General features: G+C 41.1%; 1 protein-coding gene across 1 annotated transcript in view; it reads right to left on the bottom strand.

The window, feature by feature from the left end:
* Window positions 1-5,356: 5,356 nt before the first annotated feature.
* The window catches only part of LOC119653775 (ADP-ribosylation factor-like protein 5B), a 100,694-nt gene continuing 87,617 nt past the window's right edge, over window positions 5,357-18,433 (bottom strand). The window contains exon 5 of the mRNA XM_038058777.1: window positions 5,357-7,601. Within this exon, the coding sequence (XP_037914705.1) occupies window positions 7,553-7,601 (49 nt within the window). The 3' untranslated portion in view covers window positions 5,357-7,552. The remainder of the gene's footprint in view (window positions 7,602-18,433) is intronic.

Below are 18,433 nucleotides of genomic sequence, written 5' to 3'. Positions count from 1 at the left end.
GTGGGCTAGCAACCCGCAAATTTTGAAACTTTAAGATTACCGAAACATCGACAACGTCGGTTACGACTCAAAGCAAACAACTCCGAAAATGCTATTTCAAATCTATGATGAGATTGCGTCTCGACTGTGTGCTGATGTGTCGCCACTGCAACTGCATCACTTTATATCGTGTTATTAGTTTGAGTCAACAAAGAGAAATCCACCATGGAAAATTCGTCTGAAACGTCGGCGTGACCCACTAAGCCAGGACATTGCTAGGCTGCCATAGATCAGCAAAATAGTATTTTGGTGAAATTTGGGAGTTGCCCACCGATCATGATGAGCCTGATGAGTGGATTACCGCCGAAAGTCTCCGCCATGCCACTGTGCCGGGAATGAATTACCGAAGAGGAGGTTGGACGAGTCATAAACAGCTCGTAGAACTGGAGGGATCCTGGTCAAAGAGCAGTTCATTATCCACTCGCTAGTTGTAAGATAGGCAACTAGAAGCCAAAGAAATCTCTTCAGTTGCTATATCAACAACGCCAAGGCTTTTGACAGTGTCTCTCACAAATGGCTCTACATCTACATCGCATTGATCTGAAACTAATAAAGTTTTGTAGTGACAGTCATGGACTTTGTCAGTGCCTTCATCTGAGGGTATTAACACCTCAAAAACAATCCGCTACAGACAAATGTCGAATTCAAGCTATCCGCGATGGTCAACACGAGCCGTATGCAGGGCATAGCATTAGTGACCTTTACATCCAAACTATGATCGAGGCAGACTTATACAAATACCTAGGAAGGAGCTGGTGATTTGAAGGTTGCACTACTGTCCGAACTCTTACGACGTGGGAAGGTAGTGTTGTACTCCCTTCTCGGGGAAGAATAAGATAAGCGCACTGAATCTGTTCGCTATCCCACCACTGGCAGCTGCACTCGGAAGATTGTGGTGGACGCAGACAGAGTCTAAAATGTCTAGGATATGGAAACGATGTGTTGGATTAGTGGCGTGACAATCCTTGATAACATCCGAAATGAGGATATACGCGGTCGATATGGTTTGGCCCCGACTGTGGAAAAATTACAAGCGGGCGTCTTTGATGATATGGTCATGTAATTCGCGCTAACGAGAAACAAAGGAAACTGGAGAAAAGCGAAAAAGTTATGGCAAGAAGCCAAAATCACTTTTACACTGCTGAAATATCTGGTGTGGGCGCATTTTTCCAAGAGTACTCCAAAGAGATTTAGGAAATATTCTCTTCTTGAAAGCAGCAGGAGATAGTACAGCCTTGTAGCAAGGACTTGGAGGCGGGTCAAGGTGGCCTTTCTTCCGAATATGAATAAAAAGAACCTCCTTACTTTAAATCTTTCAAATCGACTTTCCTGACATCGCTTGTACTGAACATACAGGTGAAAATCCTGGACAACTACATTACTACCGATTTTCTAACATGTAATTCCTTACATTCAGATCAACATGCACATCAAGCAGGAAAACCAGCCGAAAAGCTGGTATCAATTGGCAGATATGTCACGTAACGCAATAGAAATGGATGTAGTAATTTTCAAAATAATTAAGAGACTAGGAAAAACTTTTGAGGTAATAGGCAAAAATATCAGCATCTTTCAGTCGAAAATATACACCATAAATAAGGGTGTGCTCACTTTAATATCCAAAGGAACTAAAGGAATCAGATCGTTGGCATACTAAACGACACTCAAATTGCTATAGAAGTATCTTGCGTAACTTGATGCGCTCGGTCTGTACAATGACCAATATGGCCCGGAACCTAAAGTAACCGATTTCGGACCATATTGGATAAGACGGCAGTAAAGCAGGTGTACTAGCGAAGAATTAAGCGCAACCATCGCACGTTGAAAAGGCCCCTCCGCGAAATTGAGAAGATACTCATAATGAAGAAACTCAAAGCGGAGATCATACTGGGTGGCCTTTCCCCATTCCTGCTAGGCACCTACGGTACTAAATACAACGTGAATTGCCCAAGCATTTAGAAGTAGATGACATCCTAAAATTTCCGCTCGCTATGGGATTTAATGGCATGATTATGATATCTACTCCATAGCCATCAAAGGGATATGTTAGAAATGTAATAGTCACCCCACCACTGTACTCGAACCATCTTCCGATCAGTTATTTACATCACTAATAAACGTATTTTCCAATTGACATGGACCAACAGCGTAAAATGCCATGATCACATTTGAAACGAGGATATCCGCGATCGATATAGGGTTGCACGGATCGGGCGAAAATTGCGAGACAGGCGTCTTCGATGGTATGGTCATGTAATTCATTTGCCACTTGAGCTGAGCATCGAAGTCGATGAGAATCACCCCGACCGCCACGAAACTTCATCCAGATCAAGCCTAAGGAAATTAGTACAACCGAGCCTAGATACGGCTAACTGATTGGGAACAACTATAACCTTCGGAAGAAATAAATAAATATTATGCTAATAGTTGGGATTCCCTTATCCTGACTGGTCGGAAGTAGGAGATTCGACAAAAGGATCGCTAATCGACAAAAAGGTATCGACATAAATCAAACTATCGCTTAATGCAACACCATTGCTGCACTTTAAAAAGCGTGTAACATCAAAATGTGCTTTGAATACACTTCGCGCTCTGCATGAGAGTCAAACGCCGGCTATCGTGTAAATGCAACGACAGCGATTACAAAGGGCACATCATAAAGGCGATAATACATCAAAATGTCTTAAAAATACTAAACAGTTTCGGAACGTTCACGACATCGTTGAAAACGAGGGAACAGTTTTACGACATTAAAAGCGGTCATATTAGACAGAAATGCTCGTTTACCGGAAGACATGGCTAAGCAAAGAAGAAAAGTGCGCAAAGTGCACGATAATTGAAAATCATATGGATGGAAAATATGTACAGAACGTAAAATCATGAGGAAAAATAGTAAGTGGCAAAGAAGATAGTCCTAATCACCAAAATTCCGTAATGTTCTGGTCATCAGCCAAATATGTTCGAGAAAACAAATGATATGTTCCATTGTCTACAATGAAACGGTGCATAGTTGTTCATGTCATGTGTTTAGAAAGCCTTGGAGTAACGTAGAATTAGCATTAGAAAATTTAATCATATATATAGTTTCCATTTATCCCTAAATGGAGCATAGCGCGTCAAACGCACATACCATCATCGTTGCTGGTCTGGGGAAATATATTTCAGTTCCATCGACAACTTCTTGAAAAGCCTGCACTCACTGTTTTGCGCCATATGTTCCTAGGGCACATCGGCTCTCCATCATGCGCTAGTAATTTCCATTGAAATCCTAGGAATACGAAACCTTCCCAGAGAGTGGAAGAGAGGATGATCGTTAAGATTCCAAAGAAGGGCACCGGTTCTGAGTGCGACATTTGGAGGAGAATCAACGTGATCCCTGCCGTCGCAAAAATAATGGATCCTCCTGCATTGATGGTGTCAACCCCTACCAATCATTTTGGAACAGTGCACGGAGTTTTCACTTCACCTAATCTTCATCGATTTCCAGAAAGCTTTCGATAACGTGTAGGAGTGGAGGGACATTCCAGAGAAACCTGTAGCTATTACATTAAAATGTCACGTGCTACACCGAAGTTAAATCTCAGGGTAATTTGATGTCCAAAGCGAAATCCGCCGGGGTTGCATCTTGACACCGATATCATTTCTTCTTGTTATCGGTCTTGTCCGGAAGGCGTGAAGGAATGACACCTTTCCTCAAACACCTCGACTACGCCAAAGACATCTGTTTGCTCTCTCACCGAATCATGGAGCTTAGCATAAATGGCTCTGGATTTGGAGAGAGAGTCGAGCTGAAGATAATCACCAACCAAACCAAAATTCTCAGTCTGACTGATCATCACCTCTACCTATCTGCATTAGCGGCCAGAGCATCGAATTCATTGTGTATATCCAGAAAGCGTGGTGTTTGTCGACGGTGGAACTGGATGTTACTCGACGTACTAACAGCGCTAAATCCGCTTTCGCTGCTTTGTCGAAAATCTGAAAATGCAGTTATCACAACACCAAGATCAGATTGAGAGTGTTCTGTTCGCTTGCCTGATATTATTCCAAACAAAGAACTTGGTCGCCGCACAGGCCAGCTATCTGTGGGTGATGTTATCAGAAGACCGAAGTGGCAATGGATAAGACACATTGCATTGCTAGCTACGCCATGCAGTGAATCGAGTGCAATATCATAATAAAAATTGTAGTCTTTGGGTGAACAAGTCTATTAATCATTGACTTCTACATGAAACCGCGTGAGTCACCCTTTTACAAGATTCGTTCATATCATTCACCATGAGGTTTAAGGCCATCAACTACAAAAGCCGGGGACACGGAAATCTTCGGAATATTCGTTTTTTTTCTTTCAAAATAGTGTGGTTCTTTTCGCGAACATACGAGTACTCCGGGTACGATAATTTTCAGGTTTGAAATCGCATCGGTTATCATTTTCAAATATAGGGGATAAGAGCGTGATTCCGGGCAAATTGAAGTTAGAAGGAGAAGTAACAAATCTCATTCACAACTTATAATGCACTTTCAGAAGTCATAACTATCAATGGGGTTGAGCCTTATGAAAAGAACAATGTTTATTTAAAGTTAATAAAACACAAAACGATATAAATTATAATTACATATTGTCCGCAGGGGGACTAGAAAGTCTTCTTTTTCTTCAGCCTTTGTCCCGTTCACAAGCGGGATCGGCTCGTCGTGATCGATTTCGCCATTGGGCTCTATCAAATGCCTGATCTGGATGCAATCTCGAGGCTTTTAAATCCCCATCCAGCGTATCAAGCCACCGTTGTTTAGGTCTGCCTTTTGGTCGCTTACCATCGACTTCGATGTTCAGACCAATCTTGACAAGTGAATTCAAGTTGGCGGAGAAAGTAAGTAACTTTTTTTATGTTTGAAACTAAGAAGGAAGGCAGAGCGAAAGATATCAAGCAATGGGACGTTGTAACACCTACATAATCTAAGGGATCTCGAGAATGCCCCCGATACATGTGTTGCGAGAAGCAGTGCGGGAAACAATACCCGAACGGACTGAGCAGTCCATGAGGCAATTTCAAAGCTAGGAAAGAGTACACAGATCAACGAAGGTTTCGCGTTATTGCAGGTAAGGGAGATTGTGAGAGTGGAATTTGTATTACGTAACTTCAAATGCCAGACAGTCGCAATTGAGCGAAGGGGGATCATGTTTATAGAAACAAAATATTTTTTTTTGTTATTTTGTATATATTTTCTAATAATAATTCTTTTTCATGTTCCATTTCACGTAGTTGTTTTTTTTGGCAATCGCATGATAATTTCCATCTAAAATTAATAAATCATTTTATTTTAAGGCTTAGAATAAATACAATAAAATTTCTCTTTTATTTGCTTCATTATTTCTCTTATATTTTACACTAATCTCAGTAGAGATTATTATTTATTCCCTCGTCGCGTTTGTTCACATCTTACAATCTATTGTTATTTGTTATCTAAACCGCTTAGTGTAATAATTTTTGCATTTTTGTTTGCATCAAATGTTACTATTAACAGAGGAAAAGCATGTGGGGAATATTTGCCATCTTTTTATTAATTTTTTTTTTGTGTTGCATTCCTTTCCCCTAGGTTTTGTGTTTGGTTTTTTGATTGCTTTTATTGAGTGAGGTTGTGGATGGAAACTAGTGAATAAAGTGTATGGAAATGATTTTACCTTGAATAGTGCAGAAGCATATGGCGTTGCGCAAACGCAAGTGTTAACAAAGGTTTCGATTAGTTTGTACCGTTTCAAGTTATAGTGAGAGTTTAACAATCGGAAATCACTTGAAAATTTATATACAAAATGAGAGTGAAGCGGCTTGGAGGAAGTTGCTTCTCGAGCTAGATATCTCGTTATAGTTTGTTGCGTATCTGAAAGCATTTTGAGATCACCTAGGATGGTGATGCTGAGCTTATTTCTTACTATCGACTATTTAGTTTCTTCGAAATTTACATAGGATCCCGTAAGGCAGGGACTTTTAAATCAAGGAAGATCATTCGTCCATGATATTTTGAAAAAAGCTTATACAGTTGATGTTAGAAAAAATGTGCATGCATGCGAGGAGCTGTACTGAATTGTGTACGATATTGTATCGTACCTTGAACTTCATATTTGTCAGCACTGAATGATAATGCCGCATGCAGTAATCAGGGTTGCTTCAGAATAAATTGAAAGTAGTTGGAAACGACTGGATATTTTGAAGATCAGGCTCTGGCTTTTGAAGGGAATTAACTGAAGCGTAAAGTGAATAGCAGCCAAGCTAAGCAAGTTTCGCCTGTTTCAAATTGAACGTTTAAATAAAACAAAAAATGCATCAGAAAGAGGTAATTTTACTAAAATACATCGTACGTCTATATATAAAGACTTAAAATAACATCCTTACACTATTAGAGTCTAAGAGCAATAGTTTATCTGTTAATTTTCATCTGTTCTCACTTAGATAATTAATTCGAAACTAATTCATAGAAAATCTACTACTCATTCATTGACTTTTTCTCATTTTACATTTTATTCAATTCTATCTATAACAACTAAGCGAACACAAATTTACAAAAATAAGAAAAGTATTTTGATCTGAAATTCATTTCGATTACCAGAGATGGAGAGTTTATTCAGATCATTGAATTTTCTAATAGTTTTTCCTGAATTCAAACGTAACCTTCATAAATGTGATCGACTTGATTACTGCAATTGAATGCATGAATTTCGATGCGTTCATCAGTTCAATGAGAAATCACTGAACTTCGGAACGAGCGAGAAATAACAATAAAACCGCATAATTTTGGCGAAGGTTCAATGATATCTGACGCTGACTTCTCTAAGGTTGTAATAAAAACTGGTGGAATCTCATTTCATCACGAAAGCAAATGAAAAGCTGTTTCTACTTTCCTCCTTATACTTCTGTAACAACAAAGATTCGTACCATCCGCGCATTCATCTGAAACATGAGTTTAATCATTGAACGGACTTATTTCTTACATAATCACTATTTTTGTTTGGTTTTCCGTTTACTTCCAGCTGAGACATGGTTTCCTATTGATTTGATTTTCAACAACGCTCACAAATTTTCATACTTTCGTTTGTATATCATTCTCTCGCAATGGGTCAGTGATTTATCGGTTACTTTGCAACAGGTAGAAAAATTATTATTGAGTTTATTTCTTCTTGAATTTTTATTAGTAAATATACAGCAATAGTTCCTTCATTATCTTCTATTGATTGTTGTCTACATATCGCAAACGTTAAAAAAATAATACCAAAAAATATTATTCTTTACATTGTATCATTCTTTTCGCACTTTCTTCAACAATAGTTCTATCTTCGTAAAAGTTGATATTATTTGATATTGATTCAAGGAATAAAAAATAACTGTTTGGGTTGCAGTCTAGCGCAGTTAGAAGTGGGGGGGGGGAATATAGGGAAACGCATTATGTAATACAATAGTAATAATAATTTATCGGTACATCATAATATTTACTATGTGTCGTCGTAGTCGTCACTTGTCTGTCATTTCTTTTTGATACGTTGCACGATCCATTCGAGACCTTGATAAAGGCTAAAAGTAAAAATAGAATATTGCGTTAGAGAATTAATAAAAACAATACGCGATTACAATATCGGTGAAAATGCTAATTTATCTGATAATGTGCCGGAGAAAATCAAAGCTATAGAGGAGGCATAGCTACCAAATAATTGCACAGTATTCCGCGTTATCTTGTGTGACGCCAAGTGAATCATTATCTTTTTAATGAAAGCTACTTGATAAGGCAATTTCAATAAATATGGTAGTTGTAGTAAGAGATTTGAAAAATATAAATAATAATTACCTACGTCAAAAATATTCCAAATACCAAATGGAGATGAAAGATACTTTAGTGTGATTGGTGGGGCATTTCAGGTAAGTGCAAATAGTTCCAAGGGAACTGTTGACAGTGCCAACCTGATAACAATACATCAAATAACCCTTGAGATACTTAAAATATGGCGAAATGAGGGTTATTGGGGTTTTCGCAGTATTCCTCACTCGCCGTAAAACTTTAATAAAGTGGAAGCAATATTACAACTCACATTTATGATATTTGGGACAAAGGAGAAATACAGAATTCTAAAATGCTTTAATCTTTTCTACGCTCCACTGCGACAAAGCCAGCTAGGCGATTGGTCTTTCGACTTGTGTGTGTGTGTGGTGGGGGAGAAGCTATAACTTCTGAGCACTCAGGCCGTGTTGGCCCATTGTACTCGCTACCCCCGTCTAATGGAATATTCCGGATTCGTTAACGTATCGATGGAGTTACGTTAGTGGATGTGATGCTACCCGTCGCAATTGGAGAACATCGGCACCAAAGATCTGATGCCTAATGCCTCCATAGGCAGGGCATTCACATAGGAAATGCTCCGTGGATTCCGCTTCCTCATTACAGGAGGGGCACGTATCATCTTGAGTAATTCCTAAGCCCAGCTAGTGAATTATGGTCTGTCAGAATGCCCATAATACACCTGCAAGTCCTCCTGCTTTCGACAGGATAAACTTTGCGGTACGCATGTTCGATTCTGGCAGGAAAAGTTTGGTGTGTCATTGTGGGAAGCTTGTTCCCAGTTTGGAGACAGACTTAGCCAATGCTACTGATGCTCTAATTGTTAGTTCCGGTTCCGGCATAGGGGAGATTGACGCCTCTTTCGCTAAAGAATTCCTGAACGATTTTCGAGGTTATCAAAGGACTACTCAACGCCCTGAATGCAGCTTCACCCAGTTTGCCGCCCTTAGGATCGCATAAACTTCAGCTTGAAAAACCGTTGCATATTGTCCCAAGGAAAAGCCTACTTCTCATTTTTATTCGAGAGGTAGACTCCGGCTCCAGAACCCTCTTCTGTTTTTGAACCATCGGTGTAGTGACTTCCGTATATCCCGCCACGCATTCCTCTGGGATTTCCCAGTTCTCTCTAAGCTTCAGGGTAACTTCATATCTTCTACCAAACAGATTTATGGGGACACGAGAATCGGAAGGCACTGTAAGAACTGGATTCAGTACCCCTAGTAACTCTTCCAGTGCTCTGCGCCCCCCACATCCGTTGTTTTTCATTGCAGTGCTTTGAATAAATACATTCAGGGGCTACAAATTGAATGTTGCATTTAGAGCTGCGCCGGATGTCGTGCTCCTCGCACCAGCGATACCCAGTTCTTTGCAGTGTGGCTAGTTTACGGTGAAAACCTCTTTGTCTCACCTTAACCCACCGCACTACCACACCCACCCCCCTCGTCTCAGGGTGGCAAAGTCCATTCAGTTTTCTCCTTTTTGTGAATAATATCATTGTGGTTTTATTTGGATTAACTGAAAGACCATGTCACCAACTATCTATTGAATCAACGGCACGTTGTATGTTCCTACACTCAGTTCCAAGATCCCGTTCAACAGCAAGCACAGCCACGTCATCGGCATAAACTTGAGCGTGTATTGGCAAATTTTTCAGTTCGCATAGTAGTGAGTCGATCAGCATACTCCACAGAAGTGGCGAAAGCAGACCTCCTTAGGAGCAGCCCTTCTTTGCTTCTGCAGTCAGATAGCGATCGACACCTACCTCAGCGCACAGCAATCTCTGCGTTAACATATCAGGGATCCGGACTTAGTGGCGCTCTAGTCGGGGATGGATTATCTGTTCGTTTTACGAGGCGAATGAAGATCTACAATTTCAGTCGTATAAATTGGCTGTCGTGCAGCATCTTAATCTATGTGATTTTGCTCCATGATAAAATGTATTGGAAGCGCTTCTTGACAAAGTCAGACGACGTAATCCTTTTCTTCAGCGACGGGGCTGACTTGCATCTTTTAAGATAAGTAGCAGAATACCCAGCCCGATTGTCAATGACTGCTTGTTGACAATATTTCCCCAAGATGCCTAATCTATTTAAAAAAGATCTGCAATAGCCAGCACGATAGCCTAATTTAGAACCTTCTCATTTTTCATGGTTTATCTCAATCCTGCTGTTCGTAACTATTATCTTCAACCGTGGCTCATCTAAAGACCAAGCCGGCCAGGCTTTCGTCAGCATACCTATGCATTGTTGGAAAGAGTTGAGCGAAATCTCCTTTTTTCGATGGGGCAACAGCCCAACAAGCCTGGGTCCACTGAGTCCTCCTTTCTTTCTTGCCTCGTTTCTTTGGGTTGCCTTGTAGTTGACTCTCATCGGCTCGAACTTTCAGCACTCATTTCGGAATCCTTCGAAGCGGCCAGCCCTTTACAATTTCCGGATTTTGACTAGTGTTGATGCTGGTGGGTCCTTAAATAATCCATACAATTCATGATTGTATCTGATTCCCCAGGCATCTCCTTTATGGCTTCGAAAATTGTTCGGTCGGTCTGCTTTTCCGATATTTACGTCAAAGTCCCTCCTCTCGCATCCATACAGCAGCACGAGACGAATTAATATCTTGTAAATGTGTTTTACTGCGTTTGTATAATTTGTCGATCTCATTATAGAGAGAACCGCATAAATTGCTTTATGAGCAGTAGTAATCCGCCTTTGGATTTCGTGTTTTTCGTTTCCGTCCTTTGAGAGTAGGGCTCCTACGTTGGCGAATTGGGCCACCTGTTCGAAATTATGTTCGCCTGTTGAAATGTTCTGCATACTAGCATCCGGCTTTTGAGTTTGAGTCATGTACTTCGTTTTGGATTCATTGACCCTGAGCCTCACTTCACTCACTGCTCGAACACTTCCTTCGCACGAAGCATCAATCGGGCAAGAATATCCACAGCGTCTGCGTACGAAACCAGTTGCACGGATTTTAATAGTAACGTACCTCTGGCATCAACTTAGGCCACCTTCCTAACGACGTATTCAAGCACCAAGCTAAAGAAGGTGAGGGTGAGAGCATCTCCTCGCTTAAGTTTCGACACTATAGGAAAGCTTTCTGTCCGTTCATTTTGGTTTTTCACCTGGCTTTATTGTTATTCATTGTAGCTTTCACTTGCCGGACTACCTTCGGTGGGATTTTTAGCTCGTTCAGTATTCTGCATAGAGCATTCCGATTTACACTATCGTATGTCTGACAGAAGTCAACGAACAATTGATGCACATCGATGTCATATTTCCAGCACTTTTCAAGTACCTCTTTAACAGCGAATATCTGATCCGTTGTCGATCGTCCCGATCTGAAGCCACCTTAGTAACCCCCAATGCTGTTGTCTGCATAATCTCTCAGTCGTCATACGATTATATTCATCAGCACCTTGTAGTACATGCACAGCAATGAAATCCTTCCGTAGTTTTCGTACCGCAGACGATCGCCTCTTTTTGTACACTGCACAAATTAAAGTTTTCCTCCAGTCGTCAGATATTTGTTCGGTTGTGCAGATTTTGCTGATTAGCTTGTAGTGGTGAGGTCTGTTCCCCCTTCTTCTAAGAGCTCGTCTGGGATGCCATCGATTCCGGGAGCTTTATATGATTTTAATTTAAAGAAAGCTGCCTCTATTTCGTACAAAGTCGGAGGTGTGGGCACTTATTCTCCGTTGGGATCATCCGGAATGAAAAAGCGGTGGAAATGTCTCGTCAATGGGTTCAAGAGTCGTGAAAATATTGAACCCATCTTGCTTTTATTTGAGTCGCTGATGATATTGCCATTCTAATCTCTACAGAGGGAGATTCACGGTTTAAAACCTATCCTCATCTGTTTCTATGCTAAATGCTGCTCGCCGGTCTTTGTTCTTCAAGCTGTCGTCAAGTGTTAATATTTGGTTGTTTTTGAACTTTTGATCTCTTCTGCAGATCTTCTTAGCGTATCGCCTTAGTTCGTGATACTTGTCTTCTCTGGCTCGAGTTCATCTTTCGATCAGTAGTCTTGTTTCGACGATAGTGATGCCCATGTCACTTTATGTACATTCTTATGGGTGAAGCAAGTGGAGTTTTCAACTAAATTTTTGCTACTGGCGAAGTCGATGAGTCTTTGGCCATTATCGTTTGTTTCATTATGGAAACTCTGCCCTCCTTTGGAACAGTTTGTTGCCAAATTGAAGTCTCGCAATAATATTTTGATATCATTGGAGGGCAACCCGTCAGAAATTCTGTCAAGTCGGGTGCAGAATTTGTCTTTAATGACATCTTTTTTATCCTCCTTCGGTGCATGACAGTTGATGTACCACACATTGAGAAACTTCAGTAGATTCGTTCATTAATCGGTTTGAAATCAGTTACCAGCTGCCCAAATGGGTTGTTCATGAGACAGGCGACATTAAATTCTTTGCTTCCTCGTTCTTTGCATATGGTAAATATAATGTAAAATCTAGAAGCGGTACCATGACCGTCAGATTGTGAATAAAATCCGGCGCAATAGGTTATGGCGGGCGGATCATTTAATCTGTATGGATGAGGATGATCCAGCCCGGGAAGTCTATAAGGGCAATATCTATGGTAGAAAAAGAAGACCAGGCAGACCCTGCCTAAGATGGAGCGATGGCATCGGTCAGGATGGCAGACAGCTTTTAGGGATATCGAATTGGCGGACCTCGGCGCAAAGCCGGGAAGTCTGGAGTTCTTTATTAAGGCAGACCTAGATCGGATACCGGCTGTTGCGCCGTTGATGATGATGATGGAATATAATGTGAGGTCCGCAATCATTCACTTCGCTCCCGATCCATTTCGTTTGTTAGAGCAAGAGGATGCTAATGTTTTTAAGGCAGTGCATCCGTTCAAAAAAAGGGATCACACATTACAAAACCAATTTCACCAATTTTCTGAAAAAACCTTGTCAGCACTTCGCTCAACCCCCTACCAGGAGGTCTGGTTAAGAAAATCACCGAATTAAATTAACGTAATGTATTGATCAAAATGGAGGCAACCTAGAGATAACTGATGCTTTACAGGACCCAACCATTGTCTCATATTGTAATGAATTTCAGATCAGATGATCACCGTTCTGACGTGGAAAATCCCCCATCAGCTGCATCCCTTTGCAGGGATAAGGCGGTGTCGGAAATGTGTGTGGATAAGTTTGGAATCATATAAGATAGAGGTAAACCCATGTAATTAATTCGTTGATGGAGACAGAGCTTACGTTCATTACTGCAGGAAAGATGAAAGGAAACGTCATGCGCAAGCTCATGAAGGAATCTTTAAAAAAATGCCTTTAATGGTTTGAGTTCCTACTTCGGAGAAGCACCAAAAAAGCTCGTTTGAGAAAGGAAGACGGATGAGTCACTATAATCTGAATGACCCTGTTACACCCAGTTGTGCCAGGGAGTAGATGGAAAGATATTCTGCCTTACTAACCGTATCCGCAATTAGCTCAGCACATCTTATACCTCAGACAGCGATTCCCTTTCGAGTTAAGAATTCACTAAAAATATTCCCTGTACTTGCTTCTCTTAAATGGTGAGTGAAAAGAAAAGCGCACTAGTAGTCAAGACAGGTCGAAAAGTGTAAGAAACAGTATATGCTGCGTAAGGGGAACATAGAATGGCCTCCCCGTTCCCCTGACCTGATCCGAATAGATTTTTATTTCTGGGGTGTAGTAAAGACAAGATTTGGAGACATCAAAAACACACTCTGAAAGAGTGCATTCAGCGCCTCGATGACTGCATCAACTGCGACGGTGCGCAACTCGAACACTTAAGATAGACCCTATGCAACATTTTGTTCTCGCTTTTCCTCAATATATTCATCGTTCAGTTGTTTTCCGCGTTTTATTTTGGTGTGAAGGGACTTTTGGACCATGTGTAAAGACTTTTGGACCACCCTGTATGTATGCACTATGTCAGTACCTTTTTATCAAAGTCGATGGTCTGCCAAATTAATGAACACCATACCTACTGTCAGTACCAGGGTGTATTTTCCAGGCACGGAAGGCTTCCACGCAAAAACCGAACTGGAGTGTTTGATAGGACCGCCAGGATTTTTTAGGGGGATTCAGTGACTTTAGTATGAGTTTATGATGCGAAGGTGTTCGGATGGCTTAGTGATTAAGGTGCTAGAGTGTCGCAGCGGAAGGACGCAGTTCAAATATCACTGATGGCAGAGGGAGTTGTATCATCTTTGCATGTCGGATACCAGTTGATTCAGTTGTGAACGGGTAAATTCGCAGATTTCTCGAGGTACTTCGTCTAGGATGTTACTGTGGCTGTAGGACTTCGCTGCCCAGTATCCAGACTTACGTAGTCTGACGGCACTGCACGCTACAACGTATTTAATTTGGGGAATCGATATATCAATCCGCATGCATGTGACGCAACGTAAGGTCCTAGTATGCATATTGATACCTTGATGCAATTATCTTTTGTAATTTGACACAATATACATTTATGTATGTGTTCAAGCAGAACTTGTTATTTCAATTATATTTCTGTTCAATTTTGACATCGTTCACACACCTTCTTTTTAATTCTCCTCTCCCTCCCTCCATAATTTGGCAGGGGCACTCCCATTAGTTCGACTAGGCAATACCAAAGCAACGTGAGCCCAAGAGGGCTACGCGTAGCTAACAGCTGGGTTAGGGCAAATATTAAGAGAGAATATAGTCTGTGGCAGATTTTCCCTCCGTGAATCGTTGCACACAAGTTTGGGAGACGTTCAGTTCTACACGTGGATAAAATTGTAAATTTGATATAAACTCAGAAATACCGTTTTCACCACGAAATCAACTTCTTTCCAAGATATGATGCGCGCAAATCACGAATGCACCCGTTTTAAGACACCGCCATTTATAGCAATGATATGTAAGTAAAAAAAAACATGAAACAATCCAGTTTAACTTTCCAAATTTGCTGATCATCAAGCAAGCAAAGGCATTTGATGATTGTTTCAGCAAAATAGTTTGTAAGACAGCTCGTCCCTTGTCGTTGACATTAGTCAATATGAATGTACCTTTCGTTCATCACCAATTCTAACGCCCATGATAATTTCACAAGCTGACAACGGTTGCAGTCGTCAAGTACTTGCACATCTACAGTAAGCAGTTAAGCTAGGAATTATGTACCTAGGAGAAACAATTTATGCCACTAAATTATGGCTACGAGCGGTCTAACTAGACTTGGTGGAGGAGAAGGATATGGAAAAAAACAAAATTGTCAATTGGTGCCTTGATTCTTTTGTACCTGGTAGTCATGATATACATTATGCTGACTTTCAAAGTGCGTTTGGAATATGCGCGCGAGAAAACGGCAACGGAAACATAATTTCTAACGAGGATTAAGAAAACTAAGGTGCAGTAATAGATTGATCCAAATCGAATATTCCATTCTGCTAAATATGGTTTCTACTTTAGTCGGAACATATGCCAGTGATGTCGGCAGTGAGTTTAGCATTTGAGACAAAAGGACAGAATGCTGGATCTTAACCACCAGAAACAATATTTCTACCATGTGCATTGGTGAGCTAGACTCATGCTGCTTTAAAAATATCTGCTCCTGAGCACAGACATACAGCAACCCTTTTCACCACGCAGCCCAAGGAATTAAAGTTACGGCTAGATATATCAGTAGACGCTTAACTTATCCCCTCCACGAACTACTAAAACTCTGAGCGTGTTCACATCATCTGGATCTGTGACAAGTTTAGCAGCAGGAAAAATATTATCGAAGCCTTAGCTGGAACTTTATGAAGTGAGCATGATGAGACTGTACTGACAACCTGCAAACCGACTGATGTATATATGCGTGTCATTTTACGCAGCTCCAATTTGATCTCCAGCTTAAGTGGCACCGAATAGATAAATATTCAGAGCTGTCAGAATGCCACCCTTCACACAGTCGCAAGCTGCCTCTCGATATCATCCTAAGATCAGCCGCACCAGGAGACCAGCACGCTTACTATAATGAACCACAATAAACTGCTAACTAAGCAATATTTGGTAGGATGTTACCAAAAGGATAACGTTAACTATCACCAAATATACAAAATACCATTTCTTTGGTACATTCGAAGCAACATGAGAGATCTCAAAAGGGATGTCCATCGATCTAAGAGAAAACTTCTAAATGAGACGTGTCTTTGTTCAGTTGAACGACAAGATGGTCTTAATTTCGATTATGGAACTCACATCCAGTCCGATATTGACAGAGCACCTACCTAGCCTATCACTTGACAAGAAAATGAGGAAAAATTCTATTATTTATGTCGCGATATGATTAAGTAAAGTAAATGAGTTTCATTCCGTCACTATACTCAATGTTACATATTCATAAAAAACTGATAACCGAATTATGTTGATTCAATGAATTCACACTTTTACAATGTCACAAGTGGGTGTGGGTATGCAGGTTCATTCTCTGACGTCTCCATCACGTCAGATGACCTCTTATCTTGCTATGTAGCAAATATACAACTTCGAAGGTTGTCTGCGAAATGTTGAGGCTTAACAACTGAATGAGCATCAAAGCATGGGTAGAGACATAATTAAGGCTACCGATATATCGAAAGAAGGCCTTTATCATGAATTAATCAAAAAGGTGGACCAGCGTAATCTAATCGGGCCACGTTTACTTACTTCAGAGTGAAAACACATTCGTATAAACACTTCAAATGCTTGATAGGAACGATTTAAGTAAAATAAGTCGTATTTTTTACTAAAAAAAAATTATAAAAGAAGATGAAAATTAAGACGTCTAGGATTAATATAACATTCCATATTGGATCAAGGGCCTTGAAGTGTGTTAGAGCACTTCATTTAAGACCGTAACGGTACACCACAGTACACTGTGGGAGGCAATGTGGACAGCATTGCGCTCGCGTCTAGGATTAAAGAAAGTGAAAAGAATGAATTGCGAAGGATGAACTGGCTTCGAAAAGGAATCAAAAAGTTTTTATTTGGAAGGCGATGAGACAGATTCTTTTCGGATAGTTGCTAGTTTGTGCTGGTTTGGATATGGGTAAAATAATGAAGAGGATACACAACCCTTCATTATTTTAAAAAGTGAAAACAGGCATTGCAAAAAAATGCCACTTTGAAGACGGGAAAACTATTATTAAACCAAGATGGTCGGTGGTCGGCAGTTTCCCAATACGTGCTATAAGTAGAACTGTCAAGTATTGCTTGCCGCTCATATCGGTAAACCGGACGTGTTACCGTGATCAGCACATGCTTGTATGCAAGGTTTTCATGGATAACCTTACATACAGCATTACGCCTGGTGATGTATTGCACCGCTGCCATAACGGTACAGCCAGAAATGAGACGGTCCAACGTCTCTAAAGCCGAACCACACATTCTGCACTGGTCATTCCCCACCCATTCTTTCATGATAAGCTTTTTATAAGCCCGGGTGGCGATCACGCCGACCTGAATGGTACACATGAACCCCTCAGTCTCAGCATGAGCTTCCAAGCACACAGCCATCTGTTCGACAAATGCAAATCGACATATGGCTGCCACGTTCACGTGTTTACTGTGCATTGCCTTCGACTTCCATTCATCGATCCGCTCTTGGTCCGACTTCATCCCACTCAGAGGATTGAAAGATCGATCCTTCAAGTGGAGTCAGTCCACAGTCTGCCTTCCAGACAACCGCATGCAAAGGACTCGTCTGCTCTTTGCTGTAAAAGCGGCGGGTCCACTTGGCGATGATGTTGTGCCGCCACGTCAAACACGCCCCCACCTCCGATCTCACGAGGCAGGTTTATACACTCCACGGCAGAATTTGGATGATGCATTCGGAATTTGGACATAGTAGTCCGAATCCGCCGCTGGACGTTTTCTACATCGGTTTTCGTCCATGGCAATATTCCGAATGCATAAGCCAGTGAAGGGATAGCGTATACATTCAATGCGCTTATCTTATTCTTCCCCGAGAAATGCACGTCGGAGAAATTCGGACTGCAAAGCGTCTCTCAGATCACCAAGTTGAGCATGGGTTCCTTGCAGAATTCCTAAGTACTTATAGAAGTCTGCCTCGGTCATAGCTTCGATGTGAAGGAAACCAATCCTATGTCGTGATGACCTTTGCGGATGGCTTGGATTCGACACTTTTCTAATCCAAACTCCATCCGAAAATCACTGCTGAACATGTCTACTATTCGCAACAAACTTCTAAGATGGTCGTCAATACCAGCATACAGCTTGATGTCACCTAAGTACATCAAGTATGTCAGTTCGCACTTAGCACGTAGACCATACTTTATTGCAAAACCATGCCCTCTAGCATCATTCAGTAGCCATGACAGGGGGTTTAGTGCCACATAAGGCCAAAGGCGACCCAACGAATCCCCCTGGAAGATGCCCCTCTGTACACGGATGGGTTCTGAGGTATTACGCACTGATAAGGTGGTATGCCACGCTTCCATGACAATCGCCAAACTCTTTATTAGTTTCGGATGAATGCGATACAGATGTAGGATATCGAATAGACAGGTATGCGGAACGCTATCAAAAGCCTTGACGTAATCGATATAGCAATTAAAGAGAT

Source organism: Hermetia illucens, chromosome 4 (assembly GCF_905115235.1).
Source record: "Hermetia illucens chromosome 4, iHerIll2.2.curated.20191125, whole genome shotgun sequence".
NCBI lineage: Eukaryota > Metazoa > Arthropoda > Insecta > Diptera > Stratiomyidae > Hermetia > Hermetia illucens.
The sequence above is the reverse complement of the archived record's forward strand: the minus strand, read 5'-3'. Positions and strand labels throughout refer to the sequence as shown.